The sequence below is a fragment of the Cladophialophora immunda genome (assembly GCF_000835495.1).
Source record: "Cladophialophora immunda strain CBS 83496 unplaced genomic scaffold supercont1.2, whole genome shotgun sequence".
NCBI classification, from domain to species: domain Eukaryota; kingdom Fungi; phylum Ascomycota; class Eurotiomycetes; order Chaetothyriales; family Herpotrichiellaceae; genus Cladophialophora; species Cladophialophora immunda.
The window spans coordinates 3201198-3221825 of record NW_015622542.1 but is presented as its reverse complement, the minus strand read 5'-3'; the positions used below and the strand labels follow the sequence as shown (position 1 = coordinate 3221825).

The window sequence follows — 20628 nt, the reverse complement described above, 5'->3', positions numbered from 1 at the left end:
ATCGGGACAATGGACGCAACAACTTTATGCCGAGCAATGACGTCGACGGAAGACCTGCCGTTTTTGGAATAGTCTTGTATCGGAATGCATTTTAGCATAATCCGATTAAACCCGACTGGCTTTGACGCTGCATAGATGGCATCAACAACAGAGGCGCAAGCTCCGTGCATCTCTGGGCACTGTTGAAGTGAGCTTAGCCTCCGCTAGTCGCCTTGTCCTGACGATGGAGAAAAGGTCAGATCACAGGCAACACCGAATCTCCTTCCATTTCCATCCTCCCAGCCCCCTGTATCATGGTGTTTAACGGGAAGCCATCTCGAGCCTGTGCTCATTGCAGACGGAGGAAACTTCGTGTGAGGACCCTTGCGTGTGGGCAAGCATCGTTCTTCTAGCTAACTAGCTGCAAGTGCGATCTTCACAAGGATGCGTGCGGTCAGTGTGTGAGAGCTGGTCTAACATGCTCGGGCTACCGCGACCCCGATCAATTAAGAATCCGAGATGAGAGCCAGTCAGTCATTCGCAAAGCTCGAGGCCTGCCTTCAGCACCAATTGCAACGAGTATCGACACTCCACTCGTGGACAGGGCAAGGGCAGCCTTCTTCTCCCATTACGTCCTTGGGTTCGCCAAAACGTATGATGTCCTGGAACGGATTGGTCGACAAGCTCCGCTGGACAAGCACTTAGCAGTCAGTGTTGATGCCGTGAGCTTGGCTTTCTTTTCTTTTCAATACGACGCTCCACGTGCCTTCAAACCCTCTCGAGAAATGTATCTGTCCGCTCTTCCGCTGGTCAAAAATGCCGTGACAACTACGGAGTTTCTCGCGTCGGACTCGACTCTGTTGGCAGTACTTCTTCTCGACCTGTTTGAAAAGTTAACCAACCGCAGTCCCATCTCATCTGAATCATGGATGAGCCACGTCAAGGGTGCATTGGCACTTGTTAAGCTGCGCCGACCCCAGCAGCTTGAAACTTACGTCGGCTTACGGCTATCAGTTCGCCTGTTCACGAACATGCTCATAAGCTGCGTGGCGGGCGACTCCCCAATTCCACCTGCGTTGATCAAACTCCGCTCAGACATACAACCTCATGTCGACGTGAATGATCCCAAATGGCGGGTTTCTGGCCTGGTAATGAAGTATGCCAACTTTCGCGGAGCAGTAAGGGAAGGCTTTCTAAAGCCTTCTGACGTCATCACGCAAGCAAAGAGGCTAGACAGCGAATTTGGCTCACTTGCTAGGGACATGCCACCGGCGTGGATTTCACACAGGATTTCAGTCCCGACGGGCTCGCCTGGAGTGCTGGAGCATTATTACGACGTCTATCCGGACTATTTCACGGCACAGACTTGCAACGTTATCCGAATCATGCGAATTCTGCTGAACAATCTCATCCGAACCACATATGCGAGCATCATCTCAGACAGCACAGGTGTCCATCATCACGAATTGAATGTCGCCTTCGCTTCTCATATAATCGACACCATGGCAAAAGAGATCTGTGCCACAGGACCTCAGTTCACACAAAAGCCGACCCATTCTTCACCCCTTCGAAAACTACACTGTTACACACTTCTCTTTCCTTTCTACGTGGCTGCCATGTTCGCAAGTCCTGAGACAAAGGTCCGGGACTGGGTGATTCTGCAATTGAAAAGCATTTCCGGCCACTCGGCTATACGAAATGCCAGCATTGTGGCTGAAACACTTGAGAAGAGACAAAACACAAGTCCCTGGTCGATGTATGCCATTCTGGGCAGTTACGCATTCGCAGCATAGCTCGCAATAGTATAGCGAATACCTCCCAGATACCCTGTTTCAGATCGCGATCCAGGACGGCGGCACCATGGGGATTAATAACGAGGTACACGAGCCGACAGATCGGCCCGTTACAGCCTGTGATTGAGGCCGGCTGAAAACATATTGAACATGGTGTCGTGTTGACGGGTGCGGCTCTCTCAGTGCATCAGAAGAATGGCAGAGGCGCAGTTGGGACATCTTCGTGATTACCTACAACACTGCTCTAGGACAAGGCCGTCTCACACCGTATGAAGTCAACTCACCAATATCCATGGATCACACAGAATCTCTCATTGGTTTTCAGCTCTGATCGAGAACTGGAAAATGTTGGACATATACCCGATGCGAGTATTTTCAAGATAACGGAAGCAGTCTGGAGATGATGTCTGTGGCCCTGGACGCCGGTGGACAGCATTAGGAATGGGAACCAGCATCCGCGCCGCCTATCTATGGGGGTATCTAGCTAGTCTCTCTTTTTATGTGGGGCTATTGGACGACTGATTACATATTGCTCTCGAAGCTCTGGTTCTCGCAAGTGCAACAAGGCTGAGCGTTCCAGTCGGTCATCCGGCAACGTCCCCCCAAAACTGCAGCCCCCGGTCCCGTCTTCTGCTCACGATTGTTCATGGAAGATTGCAAAAAAGATTCAAACAGCAAAAACAATCAACAGTCAGGATTCCCAACTGGTCACCCACGTTAGTACTAACTGACCGGCATGAGGCTTGAGTACGGCTGAGCGAACGGGAAGCCCTATTTTCCTCATCCTGTGGTCGATTGCGGATGGAATTGTGATGCTAGAAAATATCAATCCAAAATGAGGGGCCGAGAGTCGAGAACACTGGCAGTTAAGATACGAGGTGGCTTGATCCCTCGAATTCCAGACCTTCGTTCTGATTGACCAGACAATTTTCATGGGACAATAATTTCTTGGTGGCAAAATCCAGAACGTTGTGGCCAGAGCGAACAGACCCTGCTGCTTGTTGCATGGCTTCTATGTGGCTTGCATATGTGACTCTGGTTGCTCATTTTCTGTCACGCTTCTCCACATTGTTGATCATTTCGCAATTGCGGTCAGCCTAATACTACGTCAAGCTTCCCACACGGCTAGCTTGAGGCTGCAAAACAACCTTTCCAGTTTACCTAATGGCTGATGGTATTCAGCTTGTGAAGGAGAAGTGTTTGCTGACCCGGTTGGGATTGGAAGCCACTTCACATGCTGCCCCGGTGACTGCACAATAGTGGCAGGAAGACCTAGAGTACCCAGGTCTTTTGAGCGAATTTTACCTTATGGTCTCTGACTGTGCCACGAGCGGTCTACATTAGATATCGACAACGCCTCGACAGCCTGTGCACAGTTGGTCCATCATTCCCACGAACTGAAGAACCCGGCCGAACAAATAGTTCCACTCCCTGCATCACATTGACTATCTATCATCGGATCAAGCCTAGTGGCCGCAAGAACGTGCATCAAGCGACTCAGGGTCCCGGTGTAGAAACTCCAACGAGTCGATTGGCTCGTCCGATACAGCAAGCCGCCTCACTTCTCAGCCAGCCTGATCTGCCATCAAAGACACAGGGCATGGAGCTGAAACGCAGATCTCCCGAAACAGACCCCCGGCTGACCAGCGAGCCAATAGCAACGCAAGGTAGGTCGTGTCTTCCCGCAGATTGTCCAGTCAATATCTCGTAACGAGCACTTATTAGGTCACCAGGCTACCTTGGCACGGCTTCTATCAACATTCAAGTCTGTTCATTTCCAGGCTGAGAACCAACATGTGAGACTACAGCAGATCATTTCCATCCCTCGTAAGTACCTTGGACAAGCGTATGTTCCTAGGCGTTGTTTCCACGATGACTTGATTTTCAGTGTTGATGATAGCGAAGCAGCGCCTCGAAAGTTTCGAAAGCCTAATGCTGTGCCTCCTGTCGGTTCCATGCAGCCAGCCATGACGTTCAGCAAGCCACAAACAGGTCAGGGCATGTTTTCTGAGCATCTTGGATCTATCTCGTCAGCAAGGTGGAAGAGGGAGGTTTTCGAGACTTCGAGCTTCAGCTGGGCGATGTTGATCTTAGACCCTTCACCGACAGGCATCATTAACCAAAGCACGAGCGTGAAACTACTCGCACATGTCTGCTCAACTTGGAGCTTGGTCCAGGTCGTTGGTGGGGGCCTTCCACAGAGACGCTCCCTTACACGAGAGCGGTAGGAGGGTTGTTGGTTGCTTTGGTGTTCTGTATCAAACAACTGGCCCGGAAATGTCGACCGAGCGAGGGAGGCGTTCGGTTTGGACCTCTTCAGGAGCTGAAAGAACTTGCTGCAACAAGGTCATCTGTTCCTAGAGAACGGCACTGTTTAGGAAGCATGCCGGGTGGCGCGGTCTGGCCCAGCACCCGCATATGCACGAGGACTTGGAAACACGACCTTCTCCAGCGGCACAGGGCTCTCCACCGCCAACCACGACCAAGGATGGTTTCAAGTGGCTGAAGAGATGCCTCCCATCGAGATGGCATTGATGGTCTCGAACCGCTGGCACCCGGGGCACTAATGAAAGGAGGAGGTTATCACGCACGGTATTGACCCGGCATAAAGGCTAGATCAACTGCAATCTGCATGTGTTGAAAGGCCAGAAGGCAGGCCAAGCATTGCTGTCGACACTGGCACCAGACTTTTCAAGATATAAACCCGACCAGTATCCTGTTTTCCTCTCTCTTCTTCTTCTTCCTCCAACACTCCAACATTCCGCACCTTGTCTCAAATCAGGCTCTTGATCTCTGTCCAATCCCGCATACATCACCATCATGTTGTTCAGCGTCTGGTCACTCCTCCTGGCTTCTGCCGCTGCCGTGCCCGCCATCACCCAAGCAGGACCGTCCAGCGACTGCTTGACAGTTCAGATCAGTCTGGACCATACTCCAGAACCGACAGACAGCCGTTGCGAGCAGCTTTGCAACGAGCGCGAAGTGTTCTGTGAGGCAGGCTGCACGACCGAGGAGTGCAAGAAGGTGTGGTAGGGCGATGCTCTCGCTGATGTGGACATGGTGCCGAAAATCTGACCGGTAGATAGTATCTATGAGGACGACCTCTGCAAGATGAAGTGCAAGTGGACGCCACCGTCTCCGCCAAAGGACGAGAAAGGAAACGAGTATTGCGTGCCGACGTGCCTCGAGGGACACTACTTGTGTATCAACGCGGAGAAACTTCCTCGTATCGAGTGGTATGTCAACGTCCATGGCCTGTGCGGCGAATCGAGTCCTGAGGCTGATATCAAAAATAGCGACTTCGAGTACTGGGTATGCAGAGCAAAGTGCAAGGTTGAAGACGATTGAACGATCGTCGACTGGAGTGCGCAGAAACATCTCAGGAAGTTGCAGTTAGCGTGTCTCTAGTACACATATTGATGGGCCGTTTGGTGACCTCTAGTAATGAAGTTAATGAGCTGCTGGTATCTGGTCGATAACATGTCTCCTTTCGAAACCGAATTTAATATCATTGTCGACGCATAATGAAGGATCCTTGGCGACAGAAGTCATTCTTGAAAGACCCAAGCCCGGGCGTTCGGCGGCACCGCGTTGACCTGTTCATCGAAGGATGTGTCGAGTGAGTCAGAAATGCAAACGCGAAGACCACCATCTCCTGCTCTGCTAGGAAGGACGCAGTCCAAACGTCCTCGAAAGTTCGGGGACATGAAAGCAAGCATCATCACTGCTTGTGGAACCTCTAGCAGCAATGGCGCAGACCGATCCTGCATGAATCTCTCTCATCAACCCCGACTTATCAGGTCCTGTCTCCAGATCCTAATTCGAAGTCTGATGTTGCTTGAAATCTGCTTCCGAACCGAGTAGTATTTTTGAGTTGAAAGGTGTGCCGAGTTGGAAAATAGATCACCTTGTTCTCCGTCGCCCGCTGTAACGTCATGGGCTCACGCAACACCTCATGAGCTTTTCTGTCCTTGGTCAAAACCCCTCGACGCCGCTTTCTTCGGTCAGTGAGATCCATAACAGCGCCCAGAGTTGACATTATGTTTCTTCTGGGTGCTCCAACCGTATAAGCGCTTCACGATCGCCCTGGATCTCAGCTCGCCGCACGACGTACAATGAGGGCCCAAGGAAATACATTTACCCTAGGGATGTCGGACGCAGATATTGGTCTTATAATTTTGGGCCAAAAGCTGCAAATCCTCTTCTCTTCTTTGGAAGGCGTAAGCTAATTCCCGGTAACCAACGCTTCGGACATTTCTGTTGGGCTGAAGAGAGTTAAGCAGCGAAGTGAGTTCACCGACACGTTTGCGAAAGAACAGGGAAAGGACCAGATTGCACATCCATCTCATGTTCACTGGATTGGGCACGACGAGCTCGATATAGGCCTGATATCTTTGAAATCCATCTTCGTAGTCGCACAAGGCACCGGGCTGCTGATGAACTCAAGATGTCGCTGCTCCCGTTGCCCCTCTCTCCCCCTCCCGAAATACGGCACCGAAAGCCATACTATATCACTTGGGCGGCAGACGTCTCTTGGCCCTGAAGTTTTGATGACACCACAGATGAAAAGGATGCGGCTGATTGGGAATAGCAATCCGAAGGTTTTTTTGGTACGTCAATTCCAACCTTCGTGGCATCAGAATACTAATAGCTGATGACGTCTGTAGGCATCAGTAGTATAGGTCAACGGAAGAGCTGCGTGGGAAGGACAAGACAATGTCAGTGTGTTCTTCTGATCGATGGACCTCGCGACAATCCTTTTGATGCCCCGTGTATAGTTGGCTCAAAGACGAATAACTGGTGGTTAGATGTCGTAAGTGGGCTGCAAATATCTCTCTATGAGGTGTTCGACTGGCTGCATACTGCTTCTGGACATGTGGGAAATCTCACAGGGAGGGCTGCTTCCCACGAGACGCATACCATATTGCTGTACCCCGTTATGCGATTGCGAAGACCATTCAACAGCTTTCCTATTAAGAGGCTTACCACTCGGGAGACAACTTGATTGTGGAGGTACGCATCGTGCTTGCCGGGCACATGAGTATTCGAGACAGGCATGACCTTGCCGAAAGTCTACAATATGTGTTGGAGAGTTCGAGGAGAGATGAGGTGCAAATTGTGTTTGGACGACACCATTCTAGACACCCAAACTGGCCCCCCACGCACCTGGGTGGCATGACACCCGGCGTACTTTATACGAATCCAGTTGAGCACCAGAGGAAGCCTCACTATTCATTCGGCACATCGAAATTGGCCCCTTTTTGCGGCTTTCTGTGGCGGTGGTTTTCCGCTCTTGGCCTGAAGGATTGGCCTTTTGCCTCCTGGATTGGAAAACGAAACCTACCATTTACACACTTCCTTCCACCTTTTGCGCCACCCTATCTGTACTCGGTACAACCTGTCGCTACCGCTTTGCTCTTCGCCTATTTTGCTTGATCGAGACATATTAGGAAGCGTTGCTCGGCTTATCATATCTCCGTTGCTCGCAATTGAAAATGTGCTGGACAATCCCGATTACGGCCCCCAAATCCTTTGACTAGAGCCAAACCTCATGTCCACTCTCACTTCGAGTCAGAGGTAAGCCTTGATCGAATCACACCAGCGACTCATCCGAGACATCTACCATAATCTCCGCGAGATGACAAGGGAGTCGCTCACTCCACGTGCTCCGGTTAGCCATGGATGCTACCTCTTTTGCTCACGAGGATCTCCTCTCGGCATGAGGCTCTCGACAAACATGTTCGATGTGGCCTCCCCTGGGACTAATGCCCAGTGGCCCAGGCAAGATCTTCCTCATGGAACAAAATATAGAGCATCTTGTCAGGCTTTTGTTGCATCCAAAGTTCAATCCTGGTGGGTCGACGGTGGATAATCTACGCTTACACTCACACCAAAGGCTCCATCTCAGACACGGCGCGATCCTTCTTGACCCAAGCACCTGGATAACGCGCGCAACGCTCCTTGAACCCCCCAGATTTGAATCCGGCCCCAAGGAGCGGATGCAAGCGCCAGGTCTTTGCCTCACCATCTCCATATCTGAAGCCTGGAGCAAAGAGAACCGCGAGCGGCCCCGTTCTGCAACTCGTCTGCTTAGCCATTTCATTCTACCGCATTCCTTTGGGTCCAACTAGATCCCACATCCTTCCTCTCTATAACCTCCTACCTACCTTTGGTAGAGCTCGGCCTTGTTCCTTGATGATCTTCACTTCCGATACATTCCTTTCGGCCGCGCTTTATTCAGCGCCAAGCAGGATGGAAGATTGATCGCATTTAGTTACTTGGAACGACAGCATGCCTAGATCTCGTTATGCCAGATTCAATCCCTTTGGGGGCTCTGAGTTGACCGCCAGTCCGATTTCCGAAGAGCCCCTCCAATTTTCCAACATCATTCCCGATTCCGCATTCAATCCTCTGCCTGGAAGCTCGCCCAGCGACGAAGGAGCGGACAGATACTCGAAGAAGCAGCGGGCTAGATTTAGTGATCGGCAAATTTCGAGCAAGTCGACTGGTGACGTCCCTTACGGCGCCCTTGAAGGAGGCAGACCTCCCAGTAAGTTGGATCGGGCCTGGGTGAACCGAAAAGGCTGAAGCGACAACAGGACGTCGGACAACAAGCAGTTCACTATACAGAGTCGCTTCTTCTGTTCGCGACTTCGCCGTCTCCCATTTCAATGTCCCCGCGGTAGCAGCGCCGTGGGAGCATGGACTCCCTGAGAAATATGGCTCAAGCTTGCCCCCATCCAACACTGTCCGCTATTTTGATTACCGGCGGCAGCGGCGGAGACTGTTCATCAACAGCAGTTTCCAATGGCTCATTACAGCTCTTATCTGCGCCGCGATGGCGGGATGCTTGTATGGCTTTTCCACCATCATAACTGGCCTGAGCGCTACGCGCAAGCAAGTCTTCAATGCCTTGGTGACCGGGTTGTCATTATGCTTGGGTCTCAATCTTGCTTCCTCGTTAAGCGGCTACGCGCAGATGATGCGTTGGCGTTTCCTGGCCTCGGGCTATCGCACGCTGCAGGATTTCGAGCTTGTCATGAACTGCGATAGCCAGTCCAAAGTATTCCGCCTGATCTGGGCTGGACGGACGCGTGGGAGGCGACTGCCCAACAAGACCCAGGTTCTCGCCGTGGTGTGGTTGTTGATCAATATCGCCGTGCAGATTTTCACGGCCCTGCTCGGATTGACCTATTCGATCGATGTCAGTTCCGAGTTCGTTCGCCTGACTTTTGGAAACGTCAGCGTGGCGGACGTCTCTTACATCGGTAACGCTCAAAGTATATATCTCTACGACCACAATCAAACCGACGGCAACTCGATCCTCGCCGAAATGGCTGCCGCAAATGAATGGGGTGTTACCGGCCAGGACTTTAACATCTTTGAAATTCCGTTTGACGAATACTTGGGCCATCAGCAGTCCATCTACACAGACGGAAGTTTCTTCTGGTATCGTTTCATCGACCGCTCGCCGCTCGCCTTGTCACTGACAGCCGTCACCGAACGCACGGTGAACACCACAGCGACGTGCCAATCGTTCCCAGTCACTTACGGCGGCTATGCCGGGTTTCAGACGGACAACGCCTCTCTCGCAAACGACCTGACCTGGGTCGACGCCAATGGGGAGGAGCATACGTGGTGGATCCCCGAGACGGCAACGGGTGCAACGACTTGGATGTCGAACCTGACGAGCGACTGCGGACCTCGATGCCTCCAGATTTACGCCCTTCAGAGCGCAGACAACATCACAGACAGTGTCCCGAAGCCGCGGTTCTGGACCTGCTACTCCAACGTCTCCCACGTGGACAACGCCGACCTGTACATCGACCCGGACCAGTACCAGATCGCTGACACGCAGGCCCAGATCCTGGCCGGGGCGATCGGCTGGTCCGGGTCGGTGATGGCCGCGCGCGACAACTCGACGGCGGCGTTGGAGGAGTCGAACCTGCAATTCGTGCAATATCCCGTGTCCAGCCAGTGGAGCCCACCGGGCAACTACACCGCGGACGACATGGCGCTGCTGGTGTCGAAGTTCACCGCGGGGGCCATCGCGGCCATCGACACCAACGGCCCACGCCGCAACGTCACGGGCTTCGGCCCCGCCCCGGCCCAGGTCCTCAACGTGCAGTGGCGGTACGCCGGCTCGATCCTGGGCGCGATCCCCGTGGCCCAGGGCCTGGTGCTCCTCGCGGTAATCCTGCTCGCGGACAAGGCCATCATCAAGGACACGAGCCACCTGGCCATGGCCCGGCTGTTGAGACCTGTCGTGGACAAGCTCGGCGACACCGGGTGTCTGCTGACCGGCGACGAGATCGCGGAGCGCCTGGGCAACCTCCGCGTTATCTACGGCGTCCGGGACCCGGACGATGGCGTGCACGGGCACGGACTGGGCGTCACCGGCACCGGCACCGGCGACGACGGCAGGGTCAGGCACCTCGACATCATCGAGGAGACCGAGGGCCTGGGCTACCGAAGGGGCCGGATGCCCGAGGGGAGGTATGATGGCGTGTACCCCTTCAGGGAAGATGAGACGGAGCCGCTCCTGTTGGCGAGCAGAGAGGCCGAGGCGGTGTCTTCACCGGAGGGGGAAAGGACAGCGACGGGCATATATGGCGGTGGAAATATCTTGAGGTCAAGGAGGCAGTGGACCAGGCGCAGGATGAGCATTTAAATGAGGCATTGGATGATGGAGTTGAATATGCCAGTGCGACGATTTAACGATTCTGAACCCCAGCACCGTCTAGCTACATGTAGTGGTCTATATATAGGTAGAGAATGTACTATTCCTCAGTTGAGTACGGGCCATGCCAGCGCAATTCCATAATTCTTACCGTGCATCTATATCCGGAAGTATATACCACGAATAGATTCTAGATCTAGCGTGTAAGTATAGCTTGACGCCTCTTTGGTGTAAGAATGATATATCGAAGCCCTGCTGGGGTGCGTTCGTGAAAGAGTCTATCATCCAACCAAGCGTATGCCACAATCATAGATCCTCCACAGTGTTCAGATAGTTTTCCCTTCTGAGATATACCCAAGGAACCAAATCTTGACTGCCTCCCAGGTAGCTGCAGCGAGCTAAAATACTCCGTTCCAGGTATGATGTGGAGCAGCATCATATCGGGACGACCGAGGTCACATCCCTGGATGTGTTTGAAGGTGATCACAGCTTTGCACCCTTCGGCTTCCTCTCGTAAGGACCACCAATCATCTTCTTCCACTGCTCATCGAGGCTCTGCTTCTCAACAAGGCTCTTCTTGCCCCAGGTTCGATTGTGCTCTTCCTCGTCCTCACGCCAGATTTTCATCTCACTTCCGAGCCAGTCGCATGCAGAAACGGCCGTCCGGTCCACCGCCTCCATGGCGATTAGATGGCCAAGGTCTTCGAAGAGCACACTCCGAACCCTCCCGGCAGGGGCACCTCCGCTGCCTCCAGCACCAACGCCCGTATGGTCCATTTTCGCCTTACATGCGTCTGGGGTGCCGACATCGGATTTTCCGCCAAAGATGTAGAGCACGGAAGGCCGGAGTTCTTCGAGGCGGAAGAAGGTCTGGGGTCCTTCGGCGCGATAGAAAGGATAGATGGTTGGCAATGCCGGGTTCAAGTCCGGGTGGGTTTTGCGATTTATTGGGTGGCCATTGTATCCGTATCCCTCATAGTTCGGGCGGAGGAAGGTGAAGACTTCCTGTGGAACTGGAGTAGTCAACGTTACCTTGGGTGAACCATCTTTGTTTTTCGCTTCCTCAGGGTGAAGTAATGTGGGCATGTCTCTCAGGCCGTATTTCACCCATCGATCGAGCACACGAGGATCCCATGCTTGATAAAATTTGCTGTTTTTGAACGACTTTGCTGCTTCTTCACGCGAGGGCCAAACATCGCGGCGGAATGTGGACAGGCGAGCCGGGCTGGGCCCTGCTGATGGTGCAACTGACGAGTAGATCTGGATCACAGGGTCGATGAGGACTAAAGTGGTGAGGAGGCGGGGGTGGGTATATGCAAGATTGACTCTGCGAGGATATCAGTGCGCGCCGTTCTGAGGTAAGACGGTGAGCCATACAAATGATTTCCGCCCATCGAGTGGCCAATACCTATAATCGGCCGCGGCATCTGGTCGCGCTTGAGATTGATCAGGTGTAGTAGATCTCTTGGGTGGTCATTCCAGCCAGGATCGTTTCCAAGTAGCCGCTCATTCAGCACACTACTCTGTCCCTGCTGTGCAACATCGGCAATCCATATACTCCTTATGCGAAAGCCATGTTCTTTTGACCGAGCGTGTATATCATCCCATAACGGCTCGTACAGCTCTTTGGGGAACCCATTTGCATGGGCTCCCAATATCGTGACATCCCCGGGTTGGGGATTCGGATTGTCTTTCGGTATGTACTGTTTCACAGCCAGATGCAAAACATCCTCTTGTGAACCAGCTGTGGCTCGGGGAAACTCTCGGATATGTTGACAGGGAACTGTGTGCTCGACAATGTGGAAGGATGACATCTTCAGAACGGGATCGGGTCTCCTCTCAGGAACCCAGCGATGATACTATGGCAGCAAGAAGGTATGTCTATCCATTGACATGAAAGCGCATTTGAACAGGGTTCTAGGGCTGGGATATATCGCATGCCGTCAACTGCGAGGAAACCAAGCCCTTCACCCGCGCCATTGAGACTCGAAAATGCAAACTGGGGAATTGCCGAGGTTCTTGCCGCGTCCCGGGACCGGAACCCACCAAGGCTTCGAATTTGCGCAGAGGGCCCCAGATTTGTCGGCAAGCTGCAGGCTCTCGTCCGTAACAATGCAATCACCGGGAGAGGTCAAAAGGTTATAGTCTTCGTTGACTTCTGAGTGGAGACGAGCAGATGTAATGGACGGAGGCGAGAGTCGCTTGGTCCGGAAGAACAGAAAGGTGACGAGGCTGACAGTCAGCCTGATGCGCACACGATTGGGCGCATCTAAGGTATTTTTGTCTGACAAAAACGCAAAACGCGTCTCGAGTTACCGCGTCAAGTGCGCCGTTAGAAAACATGCCGCAGGCGACACTCGGCGCACATCTTCCCTCCTTCACTCAAGCATGATGTGTACTATCGTTAACCCATGAGCATTCCCCTTCTGAACACCTGTGCTGTCATCTTTCGTAGAATTTTCGGCGCAAACACATCTACTACTGCGAACATGGACAACGATCAGGCTGTGGTGGCAGAAAAGGAACCGGGGCTATTCATGCATTACAAATTTGCGATCATCCGCAGTGCTGCCCTTCCAGAGAATGAAGCTGAATCTGTATGTACTACCGCGTGGTTCAATAAATGCAGGTTAGCATTGTCCGCTGACCAAAGCAGAGAGCGGCCGAACTGAAACTACACGATGGCGAGGTTATGATTGACCAATATCCACAAACTCGTCTGGATCTTCGAGGCATTACACATGTCATCTCTGCAACCTCCGACTTCCCCGATTATAACTCCTGTTCCGATGCGCTCATACCTGTCATCAAGCCCACCTGGGTTGAGCATTCACTCGCGAAGAATAGACTCCTAAATCCACGTCAATATAGCCCAGACCCTCGCTACTTCATGTCCGATGTTGTCGCCTGTGTTGGTGATTTGCCACAAGGTGATGCCGACGCAATAGCAGGAGGAATACTGGCTATGGGAGGCTTGTTCTCTACAAAGCTCACAAATCAAATAACTCACATTGTTGCGCTGTCTCTGGACTCAGACGCTGTCGCAACTGTCGCAAAGAAGAAACTTGTCCTCAAAGTTGTCTTGCCTCATTGGGTGGACGATTGTTTAAAATTGGGAAGAAAGATTGACGAATATCCTTATCAGTTGCCGCATCCAGAGATCCTGGAACCTGCCTCTGATAGGGCTCCTACCGCAAAGCATAACCACCAGGTGGACGGGGCTGTACATCCCGACCCTGTGCTATTCAAGCAAAATCCCAATCCACCGCGAAAGCTGCAGAATGTTTTCAAGAAGAAAGCCATCATGCTAGCGAATGACTTGGGCATTAGCCAATATCTTCGTGAGACGCTGGCCGCTCTGATAACCACTGGTGGAGGGGCAGTCACAGACTCGTTATCCAAAGCCGATATGTATATCTGCAAGTATCGAGAAGGAGCAGATTACAAAGCGGCCTCGAGAGAAGGGAAAGATGTGGGAAATTTGTCCTGGCTCTACTTCTTAATACAAACCGACCAGTGGACATCGCCAATGCGACGCATGTTACACTATCCACTGGCAAAGAATGGGCTTCCCGGTTTTCCCGGACTCGTCATAAGTCTCTCAAACTACAGTGGTGAAGCAAGAACGTATCTTGAGAATATGATCATCGCCACGGGAGCCAAATGCACCAAAACCCTCAAGCAGGACAATACGCACCTCATCACCGCCCACGACCACAGCGAAAAGTGCACGGCCGCGAAAGAATGGGGGGTCCACATTGTCAACCACCTCTGGTTGGAAGAGAGCTATGCACGGTGGAAGATGCAGAGCATAACCGACAGAAGATACACCCACTTTCCCCAGCGCACAAACCTGAGTGAGGTTGTTGGTTCCACTCAATTGGACCGTGATGTCCTTGAGAAGCGTTTCTTCCCTGATGATGACACCGAAATGACGGGTGTCGCTAAGAACGGACCAACGCATCGAGTGGATAAAAAAGCAGTTGATGCCGAACAGCCGTCCTCTGTGAGAAGGACCAAGAGCGAGCAAGCCACCAAATCTGGCCTTGGTAGGGGTATGCAGAAACCGCATACCCCAGCGACCCCCAGGTTCAACGCAGTGGAAAAGGAGAACATAACCCCACCAACAATGAACAGTCGCAAGTCCAAAGAAATTGCAGTGTCTCGATTGCAAGCGCAAGCCGAAGATATCCTCCTCTTCACCAAAGAGAGCAAACGAAAGGGCGGCGTCATCTACGGTGGGCGACGCAAGTCGGACCCCGATCGTGTCCAACTGGGTCGGAAAAGACCGATGGATGAAGTAGACGACGTCGACATGTTAGACGAGGGTGATGCGAAAAAATCCAAGCGCGAAGATGCCCCCACAATTCGTCTTGTGGTTTCTGGGTACAAGAGGTGGGTGAATAAGAGCAAAGTCGAGGATCATGACAAGGTGAGTGTATTCAGCATCCGCATCTGTGTTCTTTCCATTAATGTTGTAGAAACACCTTCGCGACCTCGGGATTCTCGTTACTTCCGACGCCAGCAAAGCGACACATCTTGCAGCCCCCAGAATTGTCCGGACGGTGAAATTCGTGACTGCTCTTGCTTACGCGCCCTTGGTTATCTCGACGGATTTTATTGATGATTGTCTTGTTGGCGACAAGTTACTCGACCCAGAGAAGTACAAGCTGCGCGACAAAGAAAGCGAGAAGAACATTCAGCTCAATCTGGATAATTCTCGACAGCGGGCGCAAAAGAATGCAAATAAACTTCTTCAGGGCCGGTGTGTCTACTGCATGGAGAATATCCCTAGGGGCTTTGACGTATACAAAGCCATTGTAGAAGCCAACGGTGGGCGGTGTATGTTGTGGAAGAATCGCAAAGGAACGATAGTTCCGTCCGGACGAGCAGACGGCGAGGTGTTTACAGATACCGATGACAACCACGATGTATATTTGCTGAGTCACGAAGAAGGCGACCATCACGGTCTATGGTCACGCTTCAAAGAGATGGCTGAGGGCAGTCGGAAAGTGCCTAAAATCGTGACGTCAAGCTGGCTTCTGGAAACTGCAATCTCCCAGGAGATTATGCCAACGAAACCGCACGAGTTGTCGAGAGATGATAACGTATTCTGATGAATCGAATGAATGTTTGGCGTTTCAGGGCCACAGCCGGTATGGAGTGCCTTGTCTGGCTGTACACCATTTAGAAGAATTTGACACCTTGCTGATCCTCTGTTCCAAAGACTTGCGCCTTTCCCTTCTTGACGAGCGTGTTGAGACTCTTTTGCAGCACTTCCATATCCAGTCCATAGAATTCCTGCTTCTCTGTCGTTTCGCCCTGAACCAATTCATAAAGAGTCAAAACCGTGCCCTTCTGACCGGTTTCCTCGACCCAGTTAACGATCAGGGTTGCCCATTCTTCGGGTTTCCGCCACCAAATCCATGCCACAGACTTGTCGGGACCGCGCCATTCAGCTCTCTCGTCACCTTCTTTACTGGCCATGTGATCTACCACAGCCTTTGCATCTTTTAGACTGAGCCCCTTTCTCAGTTTCGAGTTGTAGAACAGAGGACTTTGAAGGGTGTCAATGACTGAGAGTTGGAAAAGACGGTAATGTCTGCAATAGCGCTGGATGAACTCAGACCATTTTTTCAGTTGGGCTTGCCGGGTTAAGGAGGTGGGCTGGGCGCTAAAGAAAGGCGGAAAGTTGTAGCTCTTCTTGAACACTGATTCTGGGAGGTCCTCGTGTGATGGCTGTTGTTGGCCAGTTGCAGCCGATGCCATTTTGTTTGGTGGTGGTTTTGATATCTGGTGATGGTCACCGCATCTTCTTCGGCCTGGAAATGCGCATCCCTTTTTTGACCACGCGTAAAGAGTGGGAATGGTTTGTCGGTTGACTACCAAGGGAAAGTGTAATGAGCGTCTTGGTTTCAATTTTGGCGACAACAAACCTGGACCTCTTCTCTCCCATCTCGGTCCTTGTCCCTCATCGCCCCGCCGAAAAGAAGGTCGTCATATTTTACTTCGGAGACCGGAACAACGGATTTTCCGCCGCTCTTGGCTTCTCGCCCAACGCCCTCATGTGGTGCCTCTAGAAGTCGCGCGCCTCGCCTTCACTGGCATTCCCGCGTTCCCCAGTCCAAAAAGAACTTGTTCTGTCGCATTGCGTCTGGCAACCAACATTCAACCACCACCCTGTCCAGCGCGTCGACATACTCCAGCGCTCCCCTAGATGGGAGTAGAAAGCTTTGGAGCCTCCTGACAACTCTCTCCTGGTCTCCAGGGCCTCCTCGCCTCGCGCGCCGCCCCTTCCATCATGCCGCGAAAACGTACCAGAGATGAGATGGAGGTCTCAGAAGTCGAAGAGAAGAAACAAGAACCGTCTCTACTCCAGAGGATACGGAATATGTGGGAGTTTGCCTCTGTCATGCAGTTCATCTTTTTCTTTGGCAAGGTTATCAAGATCGACGAAGACTTTGACATCGAGGTGCGCCCACCACCCTGCCCGTCATATGAATTGACTGGGACTGAGTTGCGGCGGAGTGTTTCTGATGCACGGGATGGCTAATCATGAATATGCAGGATTTTGAGAGCGAGTGTCTGAAGCCGGGCTACTCGGAAAAATTGGAGGAAATCGGTCTCAGCCTTCTCAAATGGATCTCGTCTCACAGGGGTCTAAAGTTGGTCTGCTCTTGCCCACCGCACTCTGCACATCACTAATTCAAGTACAGTTACGACATCTGGGATGAATACACTCGCCGGCAGTACCTGGCCAAGGCTCCCCATCTGAACCCTTATGGTGATGCGGAAGAGCCTAAGCGGTTTCGAGATTTCGACATTTTCACAAAGATTAGAATCCTCCACCAGCTCACAATATGGACGTTTTGGAACCCCGACCGTATCAGGGAAAAGATGACGGAGCATCCGCGCGAGGTTGATCAGACTGAATGGGTGAGTTTCATCGGCAATGCACGTGCATCACAGTATTTCTCACATCTTACCCAACAGCGCATTGAAGAGTTTGGCTACGACCGCCATGACCGCCAATACTACCTGCTCGACGACAACCGCTTCTATCGACGGACCGAACCTCCGTTGCCCCAAACTCCAAAAGCAAAACCGAAAGCAAACTCCAAGAAAGCCATCGCTGCCAGACGACGCGAGAGCAAACGGAGAAAGCTAGAAGCCGAAGCTGCCGCCGCAGCCGCAGTCAGCGATGCCGAAGAAGAGAATGAGGAAAACACCGAAGAGACAGAAATTGCTGAAGAGGAGAACATGCCTGAACCCTGGGAAATCGACACGTTCAGCGGATTCAAGTGGGAATGCCTGTGCATCACCCTTGGCGATTACCAGGGACTATGTGAATCGTTGAAGAAATCAAAGGACCCCAATGAAAAAGCTCTACGAGAACGCCTGATAGAGGAGGTCATACCTATCATTGAAGCCGCCGAAGAGAAACAACGTCGCAAGATAGAGCGCCGCGAGAGGGAACTACTCATGATGGAGAGAATGGTCGGCGCCAAGCGATCTAGTCGTTTAGCAGACAAGCAGGAACGGGAAAAGAGAGAAGCCGAACAAGCTGAGGCCGAGAAGAAGAGACAAGCTGACTTGGCCACGGCCCGTCGTGAGCAGGAGAGACAAGAGAAGATGGAGCAAGAAAGACAATACCGCATGATGACCCGAGAACAACGAATCAAGGATCGAGAACTCAAGCGACTGCTCAAAGAAGAGGAGCTCGCTAGAGATGAGCTCGAACAGAAGCGCATTGAGGAAGGCGAAGCTAGAGGTTCTGATCGAGCTCTGAAGCAACGAATGGAGCGGAATAAGAAGGAGCTGGAGGAGCTCGAGGCTGATGAGGACTGGACCTTTGACTGCTCCGGTTGCGGCAAGTACGGCAAGAATTTTGTGAGTACCATGCTTCCAACTATTCAAGTGGTGACTAATTCCTGTATAGGACGATGGCTCTCACAGTATTTCGTGTGAGAGATGCAACGTCTGGCAGCACAGCAAATGCCTGGGCATCCCCAAATCTGCAGCGGAAAAGGATGATTTCCACTTCATCTGTAAGGATTGCAGACGTAAAGAAGAAGATGCGAAGAAGCCCAAGATTTCTCTCAAGTTCCGTGTCGGCACATCATCTTCGCCTGTCCCACCAAGTCCTGTTCCTTCCACCAAGGTCGTCGCGGTTGAGGTCCCCACGCAATCCACTGCTCGATCGCCCAGTCAAGGTGAAATCACCAATGGACATCAACATTCACCGCCAAACCAATTGTCCAGTCCCTCTCGACCTATTCAGTTCGCGCAGATGAATGGCGTCCATCCGCAGCAACGTCTCGGCCCAACTCAGCACCAGCCGACGTCAACGAGCCCTCGACAACAGGGCTACACCGTCCGTCCCATACAGCCTTATCCTCCAGGAATCAGCAATGGCGCGGCTAGAAGCCCACCACCTCAAGGTCAAGGGAACTATTCATTCTTTTACAATGGAACTCAATACCCATACCAAAACTCTGCAGGCCAAAGGCCATTGGCGCCCTCGCCTATCCCCAAACACCCACCACAAGACTCCGGCGCACAAACAATGTCGAACAGTGGACGTCTCCCTTCTCCTGTGATCAATCGTCCCACGATCTCGCCTACACAGGGAAATATGGACGTCGGCCCTGTGGCAGGGATTCCTCAGAAGTCAGCCCAATTCCATCAACCGGGCGCAAATGGCGTCTACAGCCCTGCCAACAGTACATCCTCAAAGTTCCAGGGCACACCTCGCCCGCCTGCACAACATCAAGCCCAACCTGCCCAGACACCCGTTTCTAGAGCTCCAACGTACCCGCTCTCGGGTCTTTCGCCGAAGAAGCAACAAACTCCTGGCCCCATCCAACCAGTCCCAGGCGGCAGTCCTCTGAATTCGAACCCGGCATCATCCTCACCAACATCAACGTCATTACAGCCGACGATGTCTCCAGCCGGCAATATCGGTATTAATATTCTCTCTCCTGCTCCACACCCTGTTGAAAAGCGCATCGTCAGCGGGACGCCTATTCTTCCACCCATTGAGAATCTCCGACCAAGCCCAGAGCAGTTGAGGAATATGAGTTCTACAGAACCAGTGCCCACCCCGAGTAAACAGTCCCAACCCCAGGGCCAATCCCGCAGTCCAGCCCAGATCCCAGGTCCGCCCAAAGTTGAGCTTCAGCTGGGGAAGCAAACCCATACCGAAGGTAGTGGAGTTGATGGTCCTGCGGTGCCGACGAGTGACAAGAACGGACCGAAGACAATGGAAGGAAGTTTACATACGAATGCAACTCCCGGAGCCAAACAGGGACAGTCAACGGACAATGCCCCAGCCCCAAGAGACGTCGAGATGCAGGATGTAAAGTGAAAAAGCGTTTGGATGTCTTTAATTCCGCGCATTCTTGTGCGTCTTGGAAGGATACGAAACGTCGTTGAAGGCCGGCGGATTTTGTATCAGTATCGGCAGAGCAATCTCGTTTGGACAACACATGCTCTGGAGCTCTCGCCTCGCTGGAAGGCGGGTTTATGGTTGGAGCGTGCCCTCCACGCGGACTCAGTCCATGTATGTACACTTGAACGAAACGAAGACAGATGACAACGAGGATGAAGGTTAGGGCAAAGGGCACAGGCTGCTTTGCTTTGTGGTGCTTTGCGATGCTGCCTTGTAGCTTGAATGGAAAAAAAAAAACAACGCACAGATGCTGAATCCCGTTCTTGGTCCCCCCCTGGTGATCCATCTCCCTCCCACAGTTCCCAAGTCGTGGGCTCGCCGTCTCTGTCGGGACGACCATCGGCTCCTCCGTCGCCAAGGGGGATGATACATGCTCTCTCTCCGTCTCCATCGCATCACCCTGCGGCGCGCCTGTGCAAACCCCATGGACGTCAAAGGCGTGGATCTATCTACTGTGGATGCACAGCCCCCTCCTAACCGTCGTCACCGCTTCTCGTACCGAATCCGCCATCCCGGCCTCAAGAATGTCGAGAGTGTGGCAATACACCGCACCACAGCACACCGCACCACCTTCCAGCCCAGCAGTCTTCATCAAGTGCGGAATCCTGGATATCTGAATGGGAGGATAGGACTTCACGATCCCCTCAACTCTCTCGGTTGATTTCCTTGACCAAGCACACACGGAGGACGATGCGAAAAAAAAAAAAAAAAAAAGGCGCCCGCTG

At 52.5% G+C, this 20628-nt stretch overlaps 7 protein-coding genes and 1 non-coding gene across 8 annotated transcripts; 5 read left to right on the top strand and 3 right to left on the bottom strand.

The window, feature by feature from the left end:
• Window positions 1–246: 246 nt before the first annotated feature.
• Window positions 247–2511, top strand: PV07_03414 (uncharacterized protein). Its single transcript, XM_016390135.1, has 2 exons — window positions 247–353; window positions 408–2511. Exons 1-2 carry the CDS (start codon window positions 294–296, stop codon window positions 1770–1772), a joined length of 1425 nt encoding a protein of 474 aa, XP_016252037.1. The 5' UTR covers window positions 247–293; the 3' UTR covers window positions 1773–2511.
• On the bottom strand, window positions 2452–2567 carry PV07_03413. Its single transcript, XR_001622141.1, has one exon. It is a non-coding gene; the product is annotated as a 5S ribosomal RNA (ribosomal RNA).
• A 2025-nt stretch (window positions 2568–4592) lies between these two features.
• Window positions 4593–5120, top strand: PV07_03412 (uncharacterized protein; the record flags this gene model as incomplete). The annotated part of the gene is made up of 2 exons (XM_016390134.1): window positions 4593–4801; window positions 4859–5120. 2 exons carry the CDS (start codon window positions 4593–4595, stop codon window positions 5118–5120), a joined length of 471 nt encoding a protein of 156 aa, XP_016252036.1.
• A 2664-nt stretch (window positions 5121–7784) lies between these two features.
• Window positions 7785–10571, top strand: PV07_03411 (uncharacterized protein). The gene is made up of 2 exons (XM_016390133.1): window positions 7785–8322; window positions 8372–10571. Exons 1-2 carry the CDS (start codon window positions 8064–8066, stop codon window positions 10441–10443), a joined length of 2331 nt encoding a protein of 776 aa, XP_016252035.1. The 5' UTR covers window positions 7785–8063; the 3' UTR covers window positions 10444–10571.
• PV07_03410 (uncharacterized protein) lies at window positions 10559–12631 on the bottom strand. Its single transcript, XM_016390132.1, has 2 exons — window positions 11830–12631; window positions 10559–11779 (listed from the first exon to the last, which is right to left on the bottom strand). Exons 1-2 carry the CDS (start codon window positions 12264–12266, stop codon window positions 10936–10938), a joined length of 1281 nt encoding a protein of 426 aa, XP_016252034.1. The 5' UTR covers window positions 12267–12631; the 3' UTR covers window positions 10559–10935.
• A 157-nt stretch (window positions 12632–12788) lies between these two features.
• PV07_03409 (uncharacterized protein) lies at window positions 12789–15669 on the top strand. The gene is made up of 3 exons (XM_016390131.1): window positions 12789–13049; window positions 13109–14884; window positions 14934–15669. Exons 1-3 carry the CDS (start codon window positions 12864–12866, stop codon window positions 15567–15569), a joined length of 2598 nt encoding a protein of 865 aa, XP_016252033.1. The 5' UTR covers window positions 12789–12863; the 3' UTR covers window positions 15570–15669.
• Window positions 14798–16423, bottom strand: PV07_03408 (uncharacterized protein). The gene has a single exon (XM_016390130.1). The coding sequence runs from the start codon at window positions 16219–16221 to the stop codon at window positions 15640–15642; it is 582 nt and encodes a 193-aa protein (XP_016252032.1). The 5' UTR covers window positions 16222–16423; the 3' UTR covers window positions 14798–15639.
• On the top strand, window positions 16392–20589 carry PV07_03407 (uncharacterized protein). Its single transcript, XM_016390129.1, has 5 exons — window positions 16392–16924; window positions 17020–17117; window positions 17169–17388; window positions 17446–18342; window positions 18392–20589. The coding sequence occupies exons 1-5, from the start codon at window positions 16754–16756 to the stop codon at window positions 19817–19819; spliced, it is 2814 nt and encodes a 937-aa protein (XP_016252031.1). The 5' UTR covers window positions 16392–16753; the 3' UTR covers window positions 19820–20589.
• Window positions 20590–20628: the final 39 nt, after the last annotated feature.